Below are 26091 nucleotides of genomic sequence, written 5' to 3' on the forward strand. Positions count from 1 at the left end.
CACGTTTGGATTGGGACTGTAGAGTCTTCCTTCTCAGACTCTCAAGAAGCCAGCAGCTCACGGCCAGTGATCGTCTCTCTCGATGGCGCCTATAGGAATCCACGATGGCGGCTAGTTGGACGTCGAGCCAGTGTGTCAAGATGGGGGGTTTCGCAGTTTTAGGGTGGTTCAAGTCGTCAATTCTTTTCTAGCATACACGTTTTTGGTTTGTCCGCCCACGCCCATTCGACGCCTACCCACCTCGACGCTTTCCAACTTTGGCCGCGTCCGTCTGTCTTGTTTTCCTCCGCTGCATCCTTCTCTTGCATACCACCCCTTCACCACGCAAGTTTCTTATTTGTACAGCTCTTGTCCCCTTACAACATCCTGAAGCAGGAGGTCTCAGAAACAAAGGAGGAGAGAAAAAAACAATAAAAACTAAATAACACATTATACAAACACCTTCAGTGCTTGCCCGCCCACTAAGTATATATAAAGAGGTATAGGGAGTCTGCACACTGGCAGAGACAAAAATTCATGTGCTGTGGGTGGTTTTCCGGCCGTCAAGGGCGCTGGTCGTAGCGCCAAAAAGCCGATCTGTGGGGAATTTAGGCATGCTGCCTCGTCCCAGAGATGGCGGTAATAATCCGATACCCAAATACAGAAAACAAGAAGAGAAAAAAAAAAGCAGTTGCACGCGCCCTTCGCTTTCCCAATGCATAGTTTGTTGGCGTTACAATGAACCCAACACAGCCACCAGAAAGGTGGCCTTGAATCATATATTCCGATTGTGTAATGGCAAGCGAAGCGTAGATCTTGGTTGTCAAGGGAGTGACCTGGCCTTGGTGCTCATCCTGAAACAAGGCGCGCCGCATGCTGATGACAGGTATATGAGGCTGCATTATGCCTTAACACAAACGCCCCTATTCGAGCTGAGACCGTTTCTCTTTAAATCACTGGGCAGTGCTGCTGAGCGACTTGAAGCGGTCCTCGAAAGACTTCATTCTCTCCTTTTCCAGTTCTTGCTGGATACGTCTGGTTTCGCGTCTCGCGGCCTCGCGCTCTTCCTGCAAGGTCAAGACCTCGATTTGCGCCGTACTCATGCGGGCAATGACGTCTTGCATCTCCGAGTCGGCGTTCGTAAGTGCCGTCTCCAGCTCAACGACTTTGACGCGCAACCTGTCGATCTGGGTTTCGTCCTCGACGGACTGCTTCGGCATAGAGCGCGGCGATCGAGGGAACATAGGCGAGGGCATGGGGCTCAGACTCGACTTGCGCGGAGAGCGGAAGCCGCTGCCAACGGGGGAGGGGCTCATCCGGCGGAGTTGAGCGCTCTGAGCGTCCTTCAGCTCCCTTAGCTGCTCCTCGTGCCGTGCGACACGCTCCTCAGAAGCGATCTGAGCGGATTGAAGCTGCTCTTCCAGATTCTTGAGGCGACTCTGCAGGCGAGTGATGCGATCTGCATTTGCTTTGCGGTCTGCGTCGCCACGAGAAATGGCGTCTGCAAGACGCTGGCGAAGTTCCGAGTTCACGGAAAGCTGGTTATGGACCTGCGAGGCGAGGTCCTCGACGCGCTGGGCAGAAATGCGAAGCTCGTCGGCGAGAGCACGCTCGCTTTCGAGGTGCGTGACCTCGCTACCGGCAAGGCTTTCCAGTTGATCCTTGTAAGCCGAAGCCTCCTCCCTCGCCGCGTCGCGATCGTAAACAGCAGACGTGAGAGATTGCTCAAGTCGCTGCATGGCCAGCTGAGTGGCCTCGTCTCCAGCAAGCGCATGACCATGGCTCTCCAACTCCTTGATCTTGAGGAGAGAGTCCTTGTAGGCAAGCTGGAGGTCCTTGAAGGCTGCCTCGAGAGACTCTGAAGTGACGGGCACAACCGAGGCTGGCTCGTACGCACTTGACCGTGCCATCGACGGTGGGATAAGGATATCCTTCTCCTTCAACAGATCACGGAGGGCGGCCACCTCTCCTTCGGCACGGTCGAGGTCCATCTTCAGACCAGCAAGACCCTTCTCCACCTGCCACTTCTGTTCGGCCGCCTCTTCGGCACGGCGACGTAGTACGTTGATCTCCACACGTAAGCTGGAGATCTCTTTCTCGAAGCCGGCCTTGCGCGGAGACGTGGCCATCAACCGATCACGCTCAACCTCCAGAGACTTAATCTTCTTCTCGTTCTCCCGGTTTTGAAACTCTTGCCTCTCGAGTAGGTTCTTCAACGCATTGTGCAGGGCATCCCTCTGTGCCTCGACGTCCTTCAGGCGCTCCGATAATTGCTCGCGAGACTCCGTCAGACCAGACTTGACAGTGTTGGACCTAGTCAATCCGAGGCCTGACGGGGCCTTCTGCAGGACGAAAGGCGCAGCAGTGACAGAGTTGGATCGAGTGACGCGAGTAGTAGAGCTTCGAGGACGGGCCTCTGGCCGAGGATGTTGTCCCGAAGCCTTGAGTGCCTGGTTCTCTTGTCTGAGGACCTCCAACTCTTGTTGCATCTTGGATGACTCGTAGGTAAGGTTGACATACTCGGAAGCCTCGGCCTCGAGCCCATCAAGCTTCGCCTTCAATTGGGGCACAATCTCATCGCGCAGGTTGTCACGCTCGTTGGTAGTGCTTTGGAGCTCGACCTTGAGGACGGAGAGTAGGTCTTCGAAATTGGACTTGACCTGGACTTCCTCGCCTAGCCTGCGTCGTAGGTCTTCACAAGTGTGCTCCAGCTCCTTGAGGCGGTTGTTGGCGTCATCGCTATTGATTTGCGCCACATCGAATTGTGAAGCCTTCTCGGCCAGCTCCTTGATTTGCTGATCAAGCTCGCTTCTCCGTGATCGTTCCTCTTGGAGCTTGTTGGTCAACTCCAGACGCATGGACGCCTTTTCTTGCTCCGCACGTCGTTGAATCTTCTCGATCTCTTCTCTGTTCTGGTCATACTCGCTGAACTTGGCAGAGCTGTAGCCCGAGTCGGAAAAGTAGTCACTGGTTCTCCTTCCGGGCGCCTGGGGGTTGTTGATCTCGGACTGGAGTCTGTCGACAAGGTCTTCCAGGTCCATTTCACGGCGAATGGACGAGGCCAGCTCGGTGCTGATGGCCTTGAGTTCGTCCTCCATCTCTTCGATTTGCAGTGATGGGGCTAGGGAGGAAGGCGGTGGGGTGTACAGGTTTGATTCGCAGTATCCAAGCGCGTTTGTGGGTGTGGCATTCCCTTTTCGCGGTTCCGGCTGCAGTGACGGTACTCCGGTTGTGAGAGGAGTGTCATCTGTCAGCGTGATACGTCGTGGTGATCCTAGGGGCGAAGAAAGAGAGGAGAATTCTGTCGTCGAAGGCGACGGCGAAGATCCCCAGCCGAAGAAGTTGGCTAGCTTGGAAGAGCCCGGTGACTTGGGCAAAGGCTTATCGAGGGAGAGCGTTGGTGTTGATGTAGTGGGCGTGCCGGACTGGCGGACTTCTAATACTGTAGTGATGGTTTGCGAGGAGCTGTCTCGATCGGTTTGGAGATTCAGATGAGGAGGCGTAGGTTTGGATGTGGGTATGGACATGATAGAGTTCTCATTAGTGTTGTGACTGTAAGTTGAGTCGGAGTCGTGGCCCGTGTCCTCCTCGATGATGGGCTCAGGTGTCAGCTTGGGTAGCCTAGGGGAGAAGGTTGGGTTGACGTCGGTGGTCAAGCAGGCAAGTTCTGACGGGCCGTCCGAAGGTTTTGTTTGAGGAAACGCAAGGTTGGTGCTTGGTTTGTTTCGTGAGACAGAGGAGGCCGCGTCGTGCACCGCATCCGTGAGTGGGGGTCTGCTTGCGAGAGGACAAGGCCAGGTTAGCATTACCGTTGATAGAGTTGCTCGCTGCCAGGCTCTCGCCTGGTAGACGTCCGGCGACGACGGACGAAAGGGCCGAGGTGTTCGGACTCACTGGATGTCAAGTTTCTGGTGCGCGGCCGGAGGCGCGAACAGAGGGCGGACGTTCTCTGGGTACTCGTAGACGGTCGGGCTGTCGACAGAATAGGATCTGGAGAAACGCGTGTCGGGCGCAGAAAACTCGGAAGGCGACAAGACAGAGGGAGTGGTCGAACCGGAGCCGTAGCGGGCGGCCAACTGAGACGCAGTCGAGGAGAGAGGCTTCCGCTTGATGGCCTTGGCGGTGTTGAAGGTGGGCGTTACCACAGGCAAGGTCTGCGATCTGGTACGTCCTGGCGAGGGCGAAGGGGAGGCTGCAGGGCGGTGGGAATCGCGGTTGGATGGGCGGCCCCGGAGTACATCAGATGAAGCGTTGAGAGTCTCAGGATATGGAGGGTCCTCCGTAGCACTGGGTGGGCGTTCGAGGTGAAGGTTGAGATGAGGTGGACGAGGGTCGCGGGCAGCCATGATTAAAAACGGGATCTGAGCGGCGGTGGCTGTCTCTAATCATACGGATCTGAGTCGGGGATGTCTCACCAGGCGGTAGCAGAACCAGCAAGAGATTCGAGACTCTCAAGTCGTCGTCCATCAGGAAATGGAAGGGCAAAAAGAGGAAATGGGCCAGTGTTTGGGGGATTTTGGAATGCAATAGATCAAAGTGGTCGTAGGGGTGGGATTGCGGACAGCGACTGGCTAGAAAGGGGCCATGTTCGCGCGCAGGGATCCTGGAGATGGAGTGGATGTACCGTAGCGCTGCTACTTTGGCGCCATTTCCCGTTTGGGCGCTTGGGGGTGGTTCCCCTAAGCAACCCCCTGGGCCACTTACGTTGGAGCTGTGCCTGGCATCCATGACAGACACGCACGCACGCAAGCACGACGACGTGTGCCGGGGCCGACACTCCCATCGTCGCCGTCGTCGTCGGCGGCGACGGGCTGAGGATCGATCTGGAGGGAGCTTGTGGGGAAAGGGGGAATGCTTCGGGCGGGCTGAAGTGTATGGTTTCCCGTCATCACGGCAGGTGCGTGATAGGTAGGTAGGTAGGTGGAGGCCGACAGGAGGCGTCGCGCGAGAGGAACAACCTACTACCTAGGTAGCAAAAGCTTTACTGGGTTTTCCTCATTCGTACTGCGGCAGGGAAGCGCGGTGTCGATGGGCCAAGGTACCTAGGACGTCGGGTGCATGTAATGTGACTGGATGAACGTTGGTGCGCTCGATTGGCGTTCATTTGGGAGTGGTCACTGCCGCGGTGTAATTCTCCACGGCAACACAAAGGCATGCATGAGGTACTCAGAATCAGCAAATTGGTTTCCATTTGCCGCCGCGGTCAAAAGTTACAGCCTTTAGCCCGAGAAGGACCGTCAGTCGAATAGGAGGTCTTGATCGCTGCATCCAAACGCAGAGGAAACATTGCTCGACAGAGAACAAGGAGCATCGTTGGCCGGTGGTACTCTGTACCTCGCCCTAGCCATGTAGCGCCCCTGGCGGGCGGCAGGGGTGAGACAGCCGTTTTTTGACGGATTCGAACAGGCGTAATCTTAGCCTCCTGTGACAGTCCCGCCCAATCAGGTGAGGGAGTACGTACCAGTCCCGCTGCTTCCCTTCTTCACCTTCCAGTTCCTGTCGTTTCCACACCCTCTCCGAGCCAGATTCCCGAGGCTCTGCCACGATGTACTCTTTTGTGCCCACCCGCCCACACAACACCAACATAACGCCGGGTGCTCGTGCTCGCGCTCGCACGCACACATGCTGTCACAATCCGTGCTTCTGGACTCCTCCACTGTCGTCTCCTCTTCCTCTCCACGCCCTGGTCTTTCATCCCCGTCCCCGTCGTCCGCCTCCATGTTCGTGTCATGTCACTCGGGCTGTCATTCGACGACGGGCGGCAAAGGCCCACGACACGCTGCACGCACACCTTGCTCACTAGGTCCCCCCCCCCCCCCCCCCCCCCCCCCCCCCCCCCCCCCCCCCCCCCCCCCCCGCCACGATAGCCTCCTTCCTTGCTTCTGCACGATTTTATTCTAGCGTACACTACTACACTGCCTTACCACAGCACCACAGACATCTGAGTGCCTGTCCCTACCGACAGCATGCAGATGACTGTGCACAAACAGACTCTGGCCCTGCCTGCCATGCTTTACCGTTAGAATGTTTCCATCCCACCTGCATTGTGATGATTAGTGCCCGCGTCGTCATATCACAAATCAACCCTCCTCATTTTACCATCATCATGCCTCTCCACTACCCACCAGTTTTCCCTCAATGCCTCTCCTCTCGCCGCCAGACAGTTGGCTCCCGTGGCTCCGTAGCCGTATGAACCCGCTCACATCCCACAGCACACCTCGATGCCAAAACGGCGCCCGTCCGCTGTCATGGCCCCCTCTTGGTCGACTCGTTTTACGTTTCGCTCTCTTACCCGACACCGCGACAACAAAGCCAAATAGCGACCGCGATGCCGACAAACAACGTAGGTTTCCATCTCAAACACTGGCGGGAGCCCCCGAACTTAGAACCCGGCCACCTTACTGGAAGAAGCTGCCCAAACCCAACCTTAGCAACCAGGCACCATCCTATTCCGTCTTGGCTTTGTTTTTCTGCCAATGTTTGGGCCGCATCGTCGAAACATCGTAACCATCAGACGTGCTCCCATTCGGTTACCTCCCCGACATCGCCTTCTCAACTGACAGCCTCACTCCCGCCTCGCCTCCCGGCCTCGATTGAGCCCTCAATACAAAACGATGCTAACGACAGCACCATCTGGCGATCAGGATCACTCGCGGAGTTACCCTCCCTCTAAGGTTTAACCCCATCTGACCACCGCAGGGGAAAACACAAACCCAAAATCATGTCTCTGCCACCACCTACTTCATGACCAGTACCACCAGTTGGGATGCAGCCCTGTAGTTTGGGTTCCCGTCGAAAGAACGTTGGCAGCTCGGATCGCCTTAAATCAACCCAACTTGGTAATTCGCAGTTCTTGCTGCACAGGCACGCCCAATCTAATCGTTCGAACACGTGCCACACCTTGCGCTCGGCTCAGGAACAACACGAAATCATCCACCCCCAGACTACAGATACCTACCAAGCAATTGGGTCGTAGCATCAGCGTGCCCATTGCCAATCTAGCCCAGCAGCTCAGCAAGCTTTTGGTCGAACGGGACTCGAGCAGAAACCTTTTAGCATAGGGCTTCCACATCCCCACATGCGCCTTGAAATGAAGCATGCCGGCGAGGCGCCAGCACTGTAGTCGCCCGTGAGATCGTTAAGCCATCACCCGGCATCGCTTCCTGGATCTTGAACCTTGGCGGCAAAGGCTCTCTGTCCGGTCTGCATTCACAAAGCAACGCCAATGCGACTTTGAGTGTAAGCGCCAGAAACTTTGCGGTTGGCTGCCACAACAGACCTATTATCTCTCAAAGATCACAGCTGAAGCCGGTGGTATGTGGCGACGCTGCAGTAGGGATTCGAGCCGAAAGGCTCACCCCCCCCCCCTAAGCGGCTACGATTGTCACCTCCTTATTGGTCGCCTAAGTAGGAAGGGGTTTCTTCGAAAATGGCCTAGTGCCAGGAACGCACACATCTTGGTGGCTGGATTGGATGAAATCGAATCAAGCGCTGCGGAGATCATTTGCCCTCTTCCACGAGCAAGGGGCGTAGTCGAAATTGTCTTTCACCGGGCTCATCAGTGCGGCGGCCATGTCCCCTGCCTTCTCTCTCATGAAGAGATACTCAAACTTGAGAGCCGAGAGCCGAGAGCAAGAGTGGCCAGAACTCCGTAAGGTTTCAGCGGTACGTATATGACGATTCGATATGGGCCACACGAAAAGCGCTGCCCAGGTAGAGTATGCGACTCTATCGCACCGCATACTACAGCTCCAGGCGTTGCTGGTTTCGTTTCGACTGGTCTTGCTGGTTTCTCTACATGCATGCCGGAAGAGCGTAATGAAGGGGGAAGTCCTCAACCATAATACACTGCCGGACACATTTCCCCAAAAGAAACAGGTAGTCAGCGCTCCCTTGTCTATCTATCACTCCGCACAGACGGCGACTCTAACCCGATGGGAAGATTGTGTTCTCAATGGCAAGGGATATTGCTACCATGTCCGCAATGGTAGGTTAGGGATACGTTTGCCCAAGTCGATGATCGCCGAGTCTGTTTCCTCTCATGTCACTGGAGGCAGAGATTCACGAGCCGATACTAACGTTCCCCGCCTCGACTGACCTTTTTGGCTTGGCGAGCGGGCAGCATGGACCCTAGATTAACCTCGACATGTCGACGGGCGACGATCGTTTCCACCGCGATCTTCGTAACTTTGGAGGGCTCTCTTGATGTGTATTGTGCGCATCCTGGTAGCTACCGCTTTGGGTTCAATGTGCATCTGGACTCAGTTAGTTAAATGAGATACAAGGCACGCCTGTGTTATCAACCAATATTAAGGTGGGCGGCACTGCCTCACTGGACCCTCCTTGCCGGAGATGGTCTCAAATTGCGACCCGGATTCTCGGCCTCAAGAACGTCACTACGCGACATGAGAAACGGGCTTAGACAGGCTGCAGAACAAGCGGCCGTTATACTGTGGTGCTCGTCCGTGATAGTCCGGGCGACGTGACCTATGCCGGGGCGTGGTGAATCGACTCTGTCCGAGAATGGACCTGTTTTAAGCTGGGGCCTGGATCAACCCACAAGGTTCCGGCGCCGTTGCTTTCCGGGATGTGGGTCGCCGTTTTCGGCAAAGATGGAGACCGTCTGGTGCAGCAACCCGGGGCAGCATCACGGAAACATCGAGGTGGTGACCTAGTACGTTTCGCATCTCTGTTTCTCAACCTCTTATCCTCCAAACGCCTTGTAAATGTGGTAGGTTGGCTTCTGTCCAGTAAGATTTCAACTGATGTTACGGGAACTACAAATATTAGGAGTTCAGGTCCATCTGTTCAGGCCATGCGAAGTCCAAGACTCGAGGTGTTCGGAAAAGCACCTCGAGAGCGAAAACCCCAAGGTATCTGAAAATCTGCGTCCTATTTGACGGGATGAATGTTACTGGGACATCTCAGCGACCGCCAGCCACATATGTCACTCCATCGACTTCGGTCCAAAATCTTATGTGGCCCGGACGACCTTTCCGGGCCTGAATTCATCTCCTAAGGATTTTGTTCACTAATCTTATCTATGCGGCAAGGCCTTTCTGTGTCAGCCAGCTGAAAACGGGTGGTGAGACCTCGGTGCGGTGGTTGTCTTGCTACAGAGGTATTCTCTGGTTTTGGGCCGAGTGCTTGGAACTCAGGTATTTGACATCCAAAAAAAAAAGATCGTCTGAAGTATTGCCCCATGTGTCGGGGGCTTTGATACCCGCAGGCTGTCTGGACTGAAAGGAGGGTGACCCTTAACAGGAAGACCGAACCGATGGCGGGCCTGCTTCGAGCAACGAGTTTTGGGACAGAGCTAGACTAGCACACAATCGGGTCGGCCACGAGTTGCACATGGGAAAATCTAAAGCTTCGCGGCTCGGAAACCGGGCGCGTGACAAACACGGCGACAGCCGAGAAGCCCGCCAAACCGAAATGGAGTTGAAGATGTTCTCGACATGAGCAGAACTGGAACGGCATAGCTTGCTGCAGAGTCGAAATCGCAAGCAGAGCCCCCCACACTGCAAATGATGCTCTTTTTCTAAACATAGTACCACTACGGCAAGTCGGGAACTCAAATCGCATGCATCGCATGGCTCCTAAGCAGGGGTTGCTGGCGGTGACATGATCGCGGGGCTTTCCCCCCCCCCCTTCTACATGGTAAGTTTCCCCAATTGATGGGTGGTCCGCGGTCCGCAATGGTGCCATGCTCGCTGCCCATTTTTTTACGAACTGGCCAGTCCCAGTGGTCGACGAGATTGGACCCGGGCCTCCGAGATGTGGCCGTTGGGGACGTTTGACGGTGAATTTGGAATGCGGGTGGCTAGAGGCGCATTAGTCGGCAATTGCACTCAGCACGCTGGAGACCCGACAGCAGATTTCTTGATTTTTAATTCTGCTGCCTACAAGCAGGTGCTTGGTTCTCGGGGGCTACCAGGGCTCTTGGGTGGAATACGAGATTGGCAGCGCGCGTCGTGGGAAAGCCTGGGTGGTGGCTGGTGACCCGAGACGAGACTCGGCCCAGCTTGAATAGCCTCAGTCACGTCACATTGCCCCCGTGTCCGGCGAAGCCATGAGTCGATGCGGTCCTGGTTGTCGGCGATGGCGACCGCGCGCTGTTGCATGTCCACTGACAAATCTGGCAGAGACGTCAGCTTGCAGGACGTGAGGCCGACGCAGTTGACTAATCAGGGGCACTCCGACGAGGGGACCCAGGTTGAGGAGATGCAGCGGACCAAACGGTCGACCCGCTCTCATTTGGTCTTCGCACGTCAAGCGGCACTGCGATTCTTCCTGTACGGCTATCTGGGAAACGACGGAGCAGGCATTGAGCCCCCAACGAGCTCCCAGATCATGCTTCATAAGGCTGAGTATTTGTGTTGTAAGACGGTTCTGGGGTGCTTACGGCATACCTGAGGGAGGGTGACAAGCTGATTATGTGACGCAATGGCTAGCTGGGGAGTCCCGGGGGAGAGATACCAGACCGCACATCCACCACCCCGTCTGCAGACACGAGGTCTGCCCTCTCGTTCGTTGTGCTGGAGGCCATGGGGCCGCCGTTTTGGTACTGGCGTCGGAGGAAAGCGGTGATGGCTGCATGTGCTCCTAAGCGGTTGTCTATGCAGATAAGCTGTGCGCTTTCACGCGGTTTATGAAGGAAAGCAGAACAACGACGACACGTTTTTTTGAACGGACAGTCTTATCGAGGACTGCGTGGAAGAATAATTGCCCCTTTTGGAAAACAGTTCCCACACGGTATCTTGCACTGGCTTCACTCTAGACCCTTGGAGCGTAACACCGGCGACGACGATGAACGATGCAGAGTAACTCAAATTCGTCTGCAAGTCTCCGTCGCCCCAGATCTTGCTTGCTGGTCCCCCGGTGGCTAGCTGACACACCACCAGACGGAGCAGCCAAAAGCTACCCGCCTTCTGCCGGGGTGGGAACTACCTTGGGGCCAGCATCAGGGCAAGTCGTCCCGCACGCGGCAACGGTACCAGACCGTCATTGTCGACATGCCATTTGTATTTCCTCCGGCCTTGACAAACCAGGGGATGCCCATCTTCAGTCACCTCCTTACGCACGCTTACTCACGGGCGACGTTCGATGACTTAACTAGCAAGGCCAGGCCCTTGATGCTAGCGTTTCTGAACAGCTGCTTACCTGGATCGGATCGGGCAACAATCGTGCCTTCTCGATCCATCCAGCTCAATTTCCCCGTAGTGTGTGGCTCGTGTGGGCGAGGAAACTCGTGAGAGAGAAAGAGCGCCGCATCCCGCACCCCATATAAGGGGCAGGAGCCCGGCGGCAGCCCAGAGACGCATTGAGAAAGGAGCCTCCGGGTTTCCCTCATCATGTCCAGCAACCAACAGCGGAGCACCGCCCGACCCCCCGACAAGACCAGACGGGTGATCGCTACTGTATCCCGCCCCCTCGGAAAACCCAGCAGCGCGGAAAGCCGTTGCCCGCAGCGGAGTTCCACTCACACCAAAAGCGGAGAGCCGCAACCGCTCCCGCTCCGGACCGGCGACGACCACTCCGTCCTCACGGCACCAGGAAGCTCTATAGGGGGATAGACGAGTTCGTTGGCCGCCTGAAGAGTTAGTGGCATAAGCCGAGCCGAGAAAGAGGGGGGGACATCTTGGGAGTACTGCCCAGAACCGTTCCACAGCACCGTCGCGAGCGTGGGTTGCTTTGCTTGCTTCTTTGCGCAGAGGACGAAGGTTGAGCGTCCCGACGACACGGTCACACAACACACACACACACACACACACACACACACACACACACACATACACATACATACGCATACACGCATACACAAGCGCATATACAAATCACACTGTAGCTCCGGCTCATACGCGGCCAAGCACACACCTCCCCTCTCGGCATCGCCGACACCAACAAGCCTGAACCCTTACTCGAAGCATCACACCATCCACCGCCCAGCGGGCTGCGGACTCGACCACCATGTCAGCCCCGTCGAGCTCCTCGTCACCCCTCATATCGACCCGGCGCCGCGCCTGCACTGCGTGTCAGCAGGCGAAGCGACGGTGCGACCAACGGCTGCCCCGGTGCGGCCGGTGCACCCAAAAGGGGTTCGAGGACTGCAACTACCCTTCCCTCGAGGCCGCCGTCGCAGCCGCCGACTTCAACTTCTTCACTGACGTGCTCAGCGGCTCCGCCGGCACCCCGAACGACTCCCTCCACAATATGCTACCCGTCCCCGTCGTGCCAGAGACGGAGACCTCGTGGTCCCTATTCTACGGAAACGCCGCCGCCGTGCCGCCGCCCTCGCCCTCCGTCATGGCCCCTCCCACCAGCGAATGCATCTCGAGGGACGCGGTGGTCTACTGCAACGAGCAGTTCCGGTGCTTCCCGCGGCGCTGGGTCAGCCAGAACGGCGTCGCCCCCTTTATCCACCCGGCGCTCTACCTCCCCACCACCAACGGCGCCGACGGCCTGCCGCCCGTCCTCCAGGACTGCTTCTGCGCGTGCGCGGCGTACGCGGCCAAGAACGACGAGAACGCGGCGCTCGTCCTCGGCGTCGTCGAGGCAAAGGCCACGGCGCTGCTCTACGTGCCCGAGCAGGCGACCTGGACCCTGCCGCAGCAGGTCGCCGCCCTGCAGGCCCTCGTCATGTACCAGATCATACGCTGGTTCGACGGCGACATCCGCCAGCGCGTCCTCGCCGACACGGTCGAGCCCATCCTCGCGGCCTGGACGTCCGCCCTGCAGTCCCGCGTCGGCGCCTCTGTTTTCGTCGAGGAGGCGATCCCCCCATCCGTCATCCCGGAATCAGCACACGTCCCGGCGCAGCAGCAGTCCTCGTCGTCGACGGGGTCTTACCCGCGGCAGCGCGACATCTCGCCGGATAACTCCCGCTCCAACACCCCCGGCGGAGGCGGAGGGGGAGGAGGAGGAGGTGGTGGTGGTGGTGGTGGCGGCCGCTTGACGAAAGAGGAGCTGAGGGCGGCGTGGCGCCGGTGGCTGATGGCCGAGTCGATCCGCCGCGTGCTCATCATGGCGCACCTCGTCCGCGCCGTGTACGCCGCAGCGAAGCAGGGCGCCGGGTACGGCAAGCTTGGCGGTTCTGGGGCAGGCGGTGGCGGTGGAGGACACCCGCACCCGCACCCACACCACCACCACCACCACCACCAGGCCATCGGGCTCTCGGACATGGGGTTCACGGCGCAGACGCGGTTGTGGGCCGCCACGACGGCGGAGCGGTGGAGCCGGTCCCGCGAGGGAGACACGGCGTGGTGGGTTGGCCGCATGGACTTCTCGGGCCTGCTCGCGCTCGCGGACCCGCGGGAGGTGGACGAGTTCACCGTCATGCTCGGCGTCGTGTTCCGGGGCAAGGACACCGTCGAGGACTGGATCACGCATGGGCCGGGCTCGCTATGAGGAGACGCGACAGGGGCGGGGCGGGTGCGTAACGTAACGTAGACCCCGTGACGCGGATCACGGTCCTTTTTGCATTCGCCGGGCCTTACTCGAGGGACTGAGGGGGTTTCCTAGACTAGAAGCGAGACGAAAAAAAGACGGGAGGAAAGATGATGATGATGTGATGATGATGATGATGCGCGTGGGGCCAGACGGAGGGGGCAGCAGAGAAAAGGGGGGGAGCGGACATTTACAGTAATTGCATCGCGAGGCATACAGCATCGGCAGGGTCGGCGTTCACGGGGCCGGAAAAGGAAGCGCGGGGCGGTTCACCTTCGGGCATTTTCACCAGCATGAGCGGCAATCCTTTGCGTGGACGCGGCAAGATGAGAGGGAGACGGGGGGGGGGGGGGGGGGGGGGGGGGGTGCGGAGAGCCGGGTCTGTTTTTTTTTTTCTTATTCTTCTTCTTTTTCTAACTTCCTCTCGTTTGCGCATCTGTTTGTTTGTAAAAAATTCTTTCATTACCTTTGCATGAGGGAGACGGTCGAGAGGAGTCGGTTGTAGAAGTACGGCAGGACGAGGCGGACGACATAGCATATAGCATCGGTATGGTAGATAGACGGGCGCCACGTGAGACGACTACATTTCACGGCTCTGAGACGACGATAGAGAAGATGAATGAACGTACCAAAAACACATATAGAAATACACACTACTGTCGAACAGCCCCTTCAATGAGTTCACGGCATCGAGGAAGCGAACATTGGACGTTCATGTCTGATTCATTAGTCATGATCTATTGTAGCAGGCAAAAGACTGCATATGGCCTTTGGTTTCTATGTCTTTTCTCTCTCTTCCTCTCATTCCTTCCCCATTCGATACACACCGCTCATCGGCGGTAGGACTCGTGTCATTAAGACCAGAATAGGCAAAACAAAGGGGTGGATATCTCGAAAATGGGAAGAAGGCCGCGCCATGCCTCCTCGCCGGCGCAGGTTACGCAGCCAGGCTGGATTTTCTCTCCCTTCCAAAAAACTTTTGGGCGCAAACAAATAGCAGGCAGGGCTCATCACCCATGGGGGGAGCAGAAGCTGGATATCTCGGTGGTTTCCCCCGTCGTGGTCAGGTGGACACAGCCCGCTTCCTTGGGTAAAACACACCCCGCTTCTCCCAAAGCCCTGCTGTAGTTGGGCGTTGACCCTTTCCGGGTTCAAGTATCCCAAGGGCGGGGGTAGGACATGTACCGGGTCCAAGATGTTGGTGCGCTTAGCACATCTTGTACTCGCAGACGCCCTCCGCGGCACGGGTGGGGTCCTCGGTCAAGAACTTGTACTCGATCTTGATGTCAAGATCACGGCGGTTCCTGTCGTTGGGCTTGACGTGCAGGGTGGCGTCGACCTCCTCGCCGGCGGTCATGGTGAGCATGTCCTTGAGGTAGAAGACAGTCTGCTTCCAGTGGGTGTACTTGGTGTGGGGTCCGGTGGAGAAGCGGATGGGCTTGTGGGCGGCGGTGAAGTCAATGTCGAACCACGCGACGAGGGCGTGGATGAAGTCGTCGCGGCGGGCGGAGAGGCGGAAGGGGGTGGTGAAGGCAAGGTCCGACACCTGGCACTTGTAGAGGTCCAGGGTCAGGACGGGGGTGGGGTCAGTAACGACGGCCTTCATCTCGACCGTGTCGACGAGGGGCTCGGACAGGGCAGTAGACTTGAGCGGGCTGTAGTCAAAGCCGTACACGTTGTCCCAGACTGTTGGTCTCAAATCAGCATCTGTTCGCGCGTCTTCTGGCCAGGCTTTGCCAAGGCAGGGGGCGGCATCAAAACTCACATCCAATCTTCTCGTCCTTGTAGTCGCCGTCCTCGATACCGGCAACGAAGATGGTGGCCTTGTCGGGGAAGATGAGACCGTCGGGGTTCAGGTAGCGGTCACGGGCGTACAGGACGGTGTCCAGCATGGACTCGTAGAGGAGGAAGTATCCCATCCACTCGGAGATGATGATGTCAACCTTGGGGAAGGGGAGCTCAACCTCCTCCATCTTGCCCTGGATCAGCGTGATCTTGTCGGACATGCCGTTGACCTTGACGATCTCGCGAGCCTTGAAGATGATGGTGGACATGTCGACACCAATAACGTGCTTCGCGCCGGCCTTAACGGCGAACCTGTAGGAGAGCACACATGGTCAGTCCACCAGGCCCTGTTTTCTTCTTGTCTGATTCGGGGCGGGCTAATTTGCATACATGGACAGAATGGCAGTACCGCAGCCAACGTCGAGGACGACCTTGTCCTTGAACAGGTGCTTGTTCTGGACAATGGCGTTCATGTAGGAGCGCGTGCGGACCTCATCTTTCTGCAGGACGACGTGGTTAGTGTGGCTATTCAAAGATCGCGCCCGTGGACAGACAGCTGGATGCGCATGGGCGGTAGACAACATACCAACATCTCCTCGTGAATGCCTAATGCACATTCCACCCGGTTAGACATCATGTTTCGGTTATACTCGTTCGGATCGCGAGACTGGACTTACCATGGTGGTCGTAGCTGGACGGCACAACGTTAGCAACGAATCCTGCTTCCTGCGGGCTTTCTCCAGACAGCCTGGATGGGATCTCCAACATACCTCTTGAAGTAGTGCTGCTCAGAGTGCTCCATGCCCTTGAGCTTCTGCTCGGCGGCGTCAACCTCCATATGCGTGTCGTTGCCCATGGTGAATTTCTGTTTGCTGCGCGACGAAACTTTTCCCGTCAAGCTCTGCGATGTGTACTAGGGTGCGAGAGAACAGGAAGAAGGGCTTGTATAGAAGGGGATCGATTCCGAGAAACAAAACCCAGACACAAAGGATGAAGAGAGGAAAGGAGGAAATTTCTGGAATGAAGAGAAACACGGAGAGTAGAGTCGGCGCGGTGAAGAAAGGAAAAAGGGTCGGCGGGGGCTTTGGGCGCTGGGAACTGGGGACCTTCTCGACACGATCGGGCCCGGCAGAATTGGGACCTGACAGAGACTGGAGGGGAGGGGCGGCGGGACAGCACACGGCAAAAAAAATAATCAATCCTGATTGCGCCGCTCAATGCCCGTCACCGCCTGCACCCTGCATCGGCTGGTGCGCCCCACTTTCACATCCCACTTTGAGCCAGAGCCACGACACGTTCACTCCCGAGCTTGAGCTTTTAGTTAGATTTTTCTTGATTTTTTTTTAAAGTAGCTACAGCTGGCAGACCCCTATTGCCGGCCCGTTCCTTGCCACCGCACCACGCCCACGGGTACATCGTATGGGTTCTCTGGGACGAGAGATTCTGCAGGACAAGGCATCTTTCTGCATCGTTTGTCAAACGAGGGGCCTATGCGTTCTTTCCCACGCCGTTGAGTGGGCAATTGAACCAGCTTAAACGGGGCAATCCACATCGGGCCCGGCGAGCTTGGAAAAAAGTGCTTGAAAAATGCTTTCTCGAATTCGAGATTTTGTAGCCAACAGGAGCAATAAGCCAACAAAAAGAAGCCTATCCAACGCCACGCTATGCTATTCAACGTGCCTCGGCTTTCCTCAACACCACCTCTCATGAGGCTCTCTCCACTTGACTCCCAAGATCTCAAAGATCCTCCTCTCGTCCCGCCCCTCGACCAGCTCGCCCTCGGTCAGCTTGACACGCCCAGGACCCCTCATCACATCCTTGTAAAGACCCTTCTGGTTGAGCCGCATCCCCTTCTTCGATGCCAGCAGCCGGATGCTCCGGTTGAAGATGTCGTTGCCTGTGAAGTAGATCAGCGCCGCCCCAATCTCGGTCTCTGGGACCACGAGGAAGTCCACACGCCGCCAGACACGACGATAGTTCTTGTCGTTGATGCCCCTGATCTTGGGTAAGACGCAGCATCCGTGCCACTTGCTGCCGTCGGTCTCGTCTCTGGATCCCGCAAGTCTCGCAACGAGGAAGTTCTGGGCCTCGAGCGTCTTTACCAAGTGATGTAAGAATGGCGTAAGATCAGACGTTGTCCTTGTCCCCTTCTTGGTGACTATGAAATCAATATCGCCGCTGTCCATGGCGCCTCGACGATAACTGCCCCCAATGATAAGTTCCACTGTGGGGTCTAGCTTTACTGCTTCTGACCTCACCACTGCCCCTAGAAGCTTGATCTCAGAACGAGGGATGCGCGTGTTGAGGTCTTCGTAGTGATAGATGCCGACTCGCTGGTTCGGGGTAAGCTTCGCTTTCTCCTTCAGGTCCTCCAGCGTCCGGAACCCCTGCGAAATGAAAAGGCTTGCTTGCACACTGCCCACGCCGTAAATCTTGAGGAACATCTGCAAAACCTCGTCCATGGGCTCTCGCTCCGCACTCTCCAGCCGTTGAAGTCGGTTCGTTGTGACGATTTCCTCAATCTTGTCAGCCAATCGTTGACCCACCCCGGGCAGTCGAATTGCCTCCTCGGCCGTAGATATCTTGCTTGTTTGCCGCTTGAGTTGCGTGATGGCCTTTCTGTAAGCGATGGGGCGCCAGGTATCGTTGATACGCTCATAGTAGTTGCACATTTGCTGCAAAATGTCAATTGTACGGCTGTTTGGGTTCGTTTGATCGTCTCCATTGGTGCCCCCATTATGGCATGCAAACTTGTCTTCCCACGTCAGGTCTTTGCGGCCCCGAGTCTTGGTGACGGCTCTCTTCTTTCTCTGCCGCTCATCTTCGGAGCCTTCACCACCAGACTCTTCTTCCGGCAGCTGCGTCGAGGTTGTCATGTCGTCGTCATCATGTTCCAGTGGGAGATCCCTAAACTCTTGCATCTGGGATATAACGTCTTCGAGTTCGTCCTTAAGTGCAGAGACCGGCTCCTCGACAGTTGCAGGGGGTTCATCGTCTGAGCCATCAACGCTTTGATTATTGTGTCCATGAGTGTTTGATGGCTGTACAATCTCTGTGATGTCCCTGAGGACTGACGACGATGTAACAGCCGCATCCTTTTCATTCATTCTTCCAGAGGACCCCTGACTCCTGGATGGAGTCAATGGCCGTGCGTAGTCCCATCTCTTCGGATTCGTCTGATGGGACTTGAGCGGCAAATCTTGCAGGTTCGGTGCCAATGGCTCAACAACTCGAGATCCGATTCGAGGTTCAGCTGGAGCAGCAGATGGTTCTGGGCAGCCAGAGACTCGATACTGCTTCTGTTCTGCATTAAGTAGAGTTTTGAACCTGAGGCAATCCAAAGGGTACTCTTCATTAAGAACCAAGTACGAATGCGCGCCATGCTCCGAGCTGACAATAGACTCGATGCTTTTCCAATTCAGGTTGCTGTCAACTATGACGTGTGTCGCATTCTCCAACGATCGTACCCAAGACGCGCCGAACTCTTGCGCCTTCCGGATTCGAATCTTCCTGGCCGGCGCAATGTCATCATTGGGGATGAAGTAGAAGCGTAAGCCGCGAAAGATCTGCTGGTCCTCAGATACAGTTTTGATAGGAGGGTCTCTCTTTCTTTTCTTCATCGCGGCGATAGAGGGAGAGTTGTCAGTCCGGTGAGGCAGTATGTGCTTGGTGGCCGGCAGTGGCGTAGTAACGCTTCTTGTGAGACTCGGGATAGGCTGGAGTGGTGGCCTTGCTGAAGAGTCTGGAATGGGTGTATCCTCGATGAAGCTGTCGGCGGCAGGAGCGTCCTTCCTTCCGGGACCCTTAATCTCGGCAAGTGGAGTCCGCTTGATGACTTCCTTCCGTTTGAGATCCGTAAACGAAGCCGGGGCCGGGGCCGGGGCCGGGACCGGGACCGGCGACGTTCGTCTGAGGTTCGAGCTCAAGTGTTGGGGAAGTGGCGATTGCGACTGCGACTGCGACTGCGACTGCGGCTCTCGCTGTGTCTTCTCCTGAAGTGGCCGACGGGGTTGCGCCGCAGCTTGAAAGGCCTTTAGTTGTTGCCTGTGACGCTGCTCGGCCTCCTGGAACTCGTCGTCGTCGTCATCGTCACTTTGTCTACCGAGAGATTCCAGCTGGCGGAAAAAGCGCGCTTTGTCTCTGAAGGATGTGTTTGTGTCGGCCATGGCGGTTTGTTGATTGTCAAAGAGGCGCGCAGGAGGAGCCTTTTAGTGATACCGAGTGTGCCAAAGTCATGGCGGTGGTGGGACGGTGCTGCCTGAGACCATGGGCCGATGGGAACGGAGATGAAGGACGACAAAATGCGAGTAAGAGTGCGAGGGTGCTGAGGGTGTGACATACACGGAAGACGGCCGATGCTGAGTTGTCATTTGACGAGGTTGTTAATGGAAGGGATGGATGCCTTTGAGAGACCCCTGGAACAAAGACGCTGGAATTGGCCAAATCTGGTACACCTGCGTGGGGAAGGCACCGCATTAGTGCTGCGGCCGCCTGCGAGTCATCCAATTAAGGCCGTCCTCAGCATTGACAGCTCCCAAGTGGGGGATAGGACGCAGGAGCCACCAGCGACCGATAGGCTCTTTCCCAGTGGATTGACGCCAGGTTGCATCGGATCGACCGAACCAAGGTGACCTTTTTCGGTAGGACTCGGTCAGCACAAGAACCTCGTAGGATCCTACCGGATGCTGTGATGAGCCTGGTTGATTGGTGTGGTCAACCCGGCGTCCGTTAGTGTCATATACCTTCCTCCTGCCCCCTAGAGTTACAAAGAACCCCCGAATATCTCGAACAACCCAACGAAAGATGTTTACAAGAAGGGTCAAGAGAATAGAAAAAGAGATTCGAAAAGGAAGGTGAAGAGTGAGCGACTTCTGCTCGACCTCTCTCAACTGTATCCATAATATCAACAATAGTACCGAGACACTCACCCTGAGAGTTGAACAAAGGAATTCCATTCATGGTTTATTGGCCAAAAGAAATGACCCTAGATCGTCACAGGTCTCATCTGTCTTACTTTTCTCGCGTAATTACAAGTACAGTGGTCAGGGAGGCACCATCTCATCCTCCACTTTCCATGGTATCACCGTAGTTTTGGGAATCCAACTATATTTACAAACAAATAAAAGACGTCGCTCGTTTCCTCATTCCTCCACGCCGAGCCGTTGGTATCAATAGCCGCCGTGTATCCTACAGCTGTCCTCGGCTGGGACGAGTTGGCGGCGTTTTTTCCTAGTTGAGCCAGCGACAGTGCCGTGCGCTGTATTTGGTATCGTGAACAAATAGCAGGGTCATGTCGAACTAGGAGCTTGCCGCGGCTTCTCAGGAGGCCGGAGTGTAGCATCCTGCGAGAGGTTGTGCAATTGAGACTTCAGCCACCTGCGCTTATTGAGCATGACCGAATTGTGATGGGTATTGTGATGACCCGGCAAAGTTGCGGGCGTCCATCAAAGGGATGCTGTTGTTCTTCTCCATGGGCTGAAAGGAGCCCATGTCGTTCGAGTACCGGCTGGCCGCCTCGTTATCCATGTCGTTGAGCACCTCTCTGGTGAGCTCAACGTAGTCGTAGGCAAACTCGCCGATCTCGGCATCGTCGATACCCAGGATCTCGGCCTCCTCGGTGGCACGTAGGCGGAGACCAGGGATCATGTTCATGATGAAGAGGATTATGCAGGTACCGACGAACGAGTAGGCACCGCCGCTGAACGAATCAGCGAGCTGGTACCCGAGCTGGATCCAGTTCTGGTTGATCCAGCCACCGTCAATCTCAGAGACACCGTCGAGGTGAGCAATGTAGTTGGCGGCGAAAAAGGCGGTGCAGATGTTGCCGACGAGACCGCCGATTCCGTGGACGGCGAAAATGTCAAGAGCGTCATCGATTCGGAGGATAAACTTGAGTTTGGTGGCGTAATTGGCAAACGCAGCCCCGAGAATGCCGAAAGGCACGGCAGCCCAAACGGGGACGTATCCTGTGACAAGTCAGTCAACTGTATCTCACAGATAAGGGGGTCCGAGACGTCGAGCACTTACCAGAACCCGGTGTGATGGAGACCAAACCAGCAACAACACCAGAGCAGAAGCCAACGGTGGACCACTTGCGCTCTAGTCTGTAGTCCAACACGCACCAAGTGATGCCGCCGACGCAGGCTGCCAAGTTGGTGACGACGGCGGCGATGACAGCACGCATGTTCGCAGACAGAGCCGAGCCGGCGTTGAAACCGAACCAACCGACCCAGAGGAAGACGGTGCCGATGACAATGTGCGTCACGTTGTGGGGTCGGTAGTTGAGCTCGTGAGTGCCGTGACCACGGCGCTTGCCCAGCATCATCGAGTAGGCCAGAGCAGCCGTGCCGGAGGCAATGTGCACCGGCGTTCCTCCGGCAAAGTCGAGGCCACCCATCTTGTTGGACCAGCCACTGGGGTTCCACGTCCAGCAAGCAATCGGGTCATAAATGACGGTGGCCCAGATGAACATGAAGATTACGCAGGGAAGCATGCGTCCACGCTCAGCCACGGCACCCGTGGCGAGGGCAACGGTGATGCAGGAGAACATGCCCTGGTAGACGGCGAAAAGAAGATCGGGGAGGCGGCTGGAGCCGACGGATGGACGGCCGAGAACGTCCTTGAAACCGAAATTTGAAAGATCGCCGATGAAGGCGCCAGCAGAGTGCGAGAAGGTGAGAGAGTAGCCCCAGAAGAACCACTGGAAGCTGGTGACGGCTGTTGCCATGACCGAGAGCCAGATGAGAGAGAGGGCCGATTTTCTCCTTGCCAACCCCGAGTAAAAGAAACTAGAGAGGATCGTGTCAGTAAGCAGGCCAGGCACAAACCATGCTTGAACAGTACTTACCCAACGCCGGGAATCATGAGCAGGACTAGCGCCGTGGCCGTGATCATCCATCCTATGTCACCAGTCTGCAAGTCTCCATATCAGCATGCTGTACAAGGGGGCTCCAGGGTATGCAGTTGCATGTCGAAGGACGACCTACCTCATACCAAATGTTCAGATCCTCCGTCAAGGAGTCGCCTCCTGTAGGGCCGGAGCCATTGTACGGTACCAGGCGCACGTAGTTGAGGTCGTCGAGATCGAGAGGGGACGCCATCGTATCCAGGACCTCGCTATCTTATCGCCGAATCGGCAATCGGGGGACCAGGGCGAAAGTGGTAGGATATGTCGACCGTAGCGGAGGCTAGGTGACGGGAGTCGTCGGTCGACGGTTGACGATTTATCAAAAAAAAAAGGCCTGTCGGCAGAGCTCTCTTGTGAGCGAAGCCTTGTGAGTGAGCGCGAAGGGCCGTCGCGGGGGGTCGTCGGAAAGGACAGCAATTGGGGTGAGACGAGCAAGAGCAGGCAGAAGAGGCGCGGGATGCGCGAAGCTTATGAATGTGGATGCCCCCAGCGCCCCGACAAGTCGATGGAGAGTTGCGTTGCGGGCGTTGCGGGCGGCATGGCGACTAGCCCTGACAGTGGCGGGCGAACTAGACCGGTACGGCAGGACTCACCCGACGGCTTCAGCGGCAGAAACAGTTGTACAGGTAGCGGCCGTGGCAGCAGCACAAAAACAGAAAAAAAGGTACCTACGCCCAGTCGGAGAGTGTGAGAGGCAGCTGCAGGCCGCAGTATTGCTGGGCTGTCCCACGGAGACCCTGCCCTGGGCTGTCCGCCCTGGGCCAAGGCTACCGGCTAGGGACTAAGGGGCGGGTGGCCAAGGTTTCTCGGGGGTGTGTGTGGGATGTCGTGGGAGGCCCTGCAAGAATGAGGCAGGGGCTCCGACCAAGCCGACCGCGGCCAATCGGTACACACAGGGACGCTGGGCACACCGCAGGGGGGCGAGGCACGGGGGTGGAGGCTCTATCGGTTGCGACGCAGATCCATGAGTTCCCTTCTAGGCTGCGCTGCGCTGGCTGCCGGGGGAGTTTCGGTTAACGACCTGACGCAACGGGATGGCATTTGCATATCCAACACACAGGTGCAGTTTACGAAAAAGCAACGACGTTGATGCGATAAGGTAGGTGGTCGGGGAAGAGGCAACGAGGGACACCCAAGCGAGCATCAACAAAAAGCAACGGCCGAGAATCCAATGCCACTGCCCGGAAGAGGGCTAAGGTACCTCAGGTTGATCAGACGCCCTCAAGACGCAACGGCTTGGATGGGAGTTGGTCGCCATCTTTGGCCAAGCCAGCGGCACCGTTTACTGTGCCCCATGGGAAGTAATTCGGTCCACTCTGCATTCCGTCATTCCAAGTCCTAAACCTTGCCGTCGACTTTCATCTTCCGGGTCTCGCTCGCTTCCGGAAGGCGCACTCTGAGTCCAAGTCGGAAATACTGGTGCCTTGAAAGTCCTCATCTCCAAATAGCCCACAGGTCTCGAAGTCATCTCTCCTTGTCCACTTGAATGAAAGTCGCAATGGGGAAATGCATGTGCTTCCTTCGTCTGGCCACGCCCTCCCTTGTCCTACCAGGGTCGAAATCGCCGTTGAATGGCGGAGGATGAATGGGGAAGAGAACCCGCAGGCCCGTCGTTATCAAGCAAGGGTCTAGCGTGGCCTGAGATAACGGCCAAAATTGCTGCCCTTGCTGGCTTGATGCCACCGCCGCCAATTGCTTCTTCCCGCCATCAGTGCGCCAAGAAACGGCCGGGCCAATCCGTATACGTTCTGTGAATATGATGGATTTTGGCAGTTGTACACTAGGCCCAGCCATACGGTACTTCGCGTTGGCACAAAGCAGTACCGAGCCCCCCTCCATGGTGTTTCCTCCGAACACACGAGACGTTATGGTCTGAACTCTTTTGCGAGCCGGAGATCTTCCACTCAAACTTTGAAATGACTGATACTTTGTAGATGATTGTGGTTAGCCCCCGAGCATTGCGTCTTCTGGTATGGACGTTGGGCGATTGGTCATGAGTCGATCACGGAGCATGGACATCTGTTCTGCTGCTCCGTCCTTACCTTTTTTTTGCTTACCGGCCGGCCAGCTTACTGTTTCGAACATCACAGGCTCGGCGAATTCATCGTCCGGCAGATCTCAGGGGCAACGGATCGCCATGACAGGCCAGGACAGCGTGCGTGATGCGGCCCAGCATAATGACCAATTTGGCAGAGTACATGAGGTGGAAGCGGCCGCAAAAGCATGTCAGATACGGCCGGGAACAGTCATCTGCGGGCCGAAAACCAGTGGATGAACCTCCTTGCGGGAGGCAGTGCCGACCTTTTTGTTGCACAAGAATGGCACGTTCTGTTCTGGTAGCCGTCACTTCGGCTATTGAAAAGGCAGCCGCGAGAAGGGGGGGATAGAATAGAGTCGGATGTGTGTTTCCTCGGAAGGGAAGGATGCCAGGGACCGTCTCACATGAAATCCTGGCCAAATCCGCAAGAAGTTGCGTTTTCCGACCCCAAAGGAGACAAATTAGGCTTTAGGAGATGCTTGACGAGTGTACCGTGTTGTGTCGGGCCATGGTGCTCGAGACGAAATAAGCGGCATAGTAGCCGTCATCCTATGTCTCGCTGAAACGGACGGGATTTGAGCCGATGATTTCTTGCGGCAGGGCGGGAACTCAAAGTTTGCACCATTTGCAACACTCAGCCAAATAGACTTTGGAACAAGTACGATTAGCCATTTCGTCATGTCACGAATAAGATGAAGCAAGAGGTAGAGACAGAACGGACCTGTCTGTAGTAGGAAGAGGGGCCGTCATGGATATTGCGACACGTCAGTTGCTTGCTCGAACTGCTCTCTCGAACCGCCGTATCGAATGCCTCCTCAGTAGGTTGGCTGCAAGCTGTAATTACGATGGCGACGAATGCCTTCGACATCGTACTATGATTGATGGCATGCTCCTTGCCATCTCCCACTGCCTCTGGGCGGCTTCAAACGCCTAAGGCCGCATTGGGAAAGCGAACAAGGATGGCAGCCAGTCCCGCCTCTACCATCCTGATGGGTGACCGAAGGATCAGAAGAAGGATCAGAAGAAGGCAAGGCCACCAGCCGAAGTCACCGAGTAAATGGCCTTTGTCATGATAAGCTTTTGCATCCTGATTGGCTGATATGCACACCAGCCAAGGGCATGGCAGGGCCAGAGCCTAGCGATGCAAGGTGGGGGCGCGGTTTGGATTTCGAATCTTCTTTGCTCTTTCTAGACCCCTGCCGCCAATCTCAATCCATGAGGTATCCCTCCTTTATACCTACCTACCTACCTTTAGTGTACTACGAACCGTCACCAGGCAATGGCGCCGCCTTTTCAACGTCGTATCGTGTTCCACAGCCGTCGCCGGCTGTGAAGGTCGAAATGCGTAGGTGCAACAACAGTGTCTCCCGGTCGCTTGAATTTTTTCGACGATCGCTCGCTCCCCCCAGCCAACTTCGTGCCCGTACCATACCCTGCGGCCTGGCCAGGATCACTTCCCATGCCATGACACTACACCAAGGGCAAGTGTAGCTTTGATTGAATGAGGAACACTCCGATGCGCAGGTCCTGTGAGGGTTGGTCATCTCACCGAACCACCAGTGCTTCATCTTGGGTCAGCAGGGGGCTTCGACATATCTTACCACCTGTCCCACATCAACTCATGGACCGTCGGCTGCACTGAGCCTCGCAACCGGCACCTAGACTATCCTAGACTATCCAGTCGCCTTCCAGAACCAGCACCTCGACCGGCATTCCCTCCTCTTATGGCAATCACTCTGCAGCACGCCCAACCAGCGTTGCGTCGTACCTGGAAACTGTGCAGTTATAAGGGGCTGTTAAGAGTGTGGCGATGGAGCTGTTACACACTCAGCTCAGACACCGTGCCCAAGTCGAACCTTTCTATCCCCCACGGCCCGCGTCTCTATCTCTACTGTGATTGACAAGACAGTAGTGCAGACGCACTCACAGCCCACGG

The 26091-nt window shown here is 56.4% G+C and overlaps 4 protein-coding genes across 4 annotated transcripts; 1 reads left to right on the forward strand and 3 right to left on the reverse strand.

Annotated features, from left to right (window-relative positions):
- Positions 1 to 932: 932 nt before the first annotated feature.
- ColSpa_00252 (uncharacterized protein) lies at positions 933 to 4325 on the reverse strand (the record flags this gene model as incomplete). Its single annotated transcript, XM_049266464.1, has 2 exons — positions 933 to 3753; positions 3874 to 4325. The coding sequence occupies 2 exons, from the start codon at positions 4323 to 4325 to the stop codon at positions 933 to 935; spliced, it is 3273 nt and encodes a 1090-aa protein (XP_049122421.1).
- Positions 4326 to 11949: 7624 nt separating this feature from the next.
- ColSpa_00253 (transcription factor gsfR2) lies at positions 11950 to 13386 on the forward strand (the record flags this gene model as incomplete). Its single annotated transcript, XM_049266465.1, has 1 exon — positions 11950 to 13386. One exon carries the CDS (start codon positions 11950 to 11952, stop codon positions 13384 to 13386), a length of 1437 nt encoding a protein of 478 aa, XP_049122422.1.
- A 3515-nt stretch (positions 13387 to 16901) lies between these two features.
- On the reverse strand, positions 16902 to 19376 carry ColSpa_00254 (DNA polymerase lambda; the record flags this gene model as incomplete). The annotated part of the gene is made up of 1 exon (XM_049266466.1): positions 16902 to 19376. The coding sequence occupies one exon, from the start codon at positions 19374 to 19376 to the stop codon at positions 16902 to 16904; it is 2475 nt and encodes an 824-aa protein (XP_049122423.1).
- Positions 19377 to 20592: 1216 nt separating this feature from the next.
- On the reverse strand, positions 20593 to 22310 carry ColSpa_00255 (ammonium transporter 1; the record flags this gene model as incomplete). The annotated part of the gene is made up of 4 exons (XM_049266467.1): positions 20593 to 21176; positions 21238 to 21998; positions 22058 to 22122; positions 22197 to 22310. 4 exons carry the CDS (start codon positions 22308 to 22310, stop codon positions 20593 to 20595), a joined length of 1524 nt encoding a protein of 507 aa, XP_049122424.1.
- Between the last annotated feature and the right edge of the window lie 3781 nt (positions 22311 to 26091).

The sequence above is a fragment of the Colletotrichum spaethianum genome (genome assembly GCF_022836535.1).
Source record: "Colletotrichum spaethianum MAFF 239500 DNA, contig01, whole genome shotgun sequence".
Lineage (NCBI taxonomy): Eukaryota > Fungi > Ascomycota > Sordariomycetes > Glomerellales > Glomerellaceae > Colletotrichum > Colletotrichum spaethianum.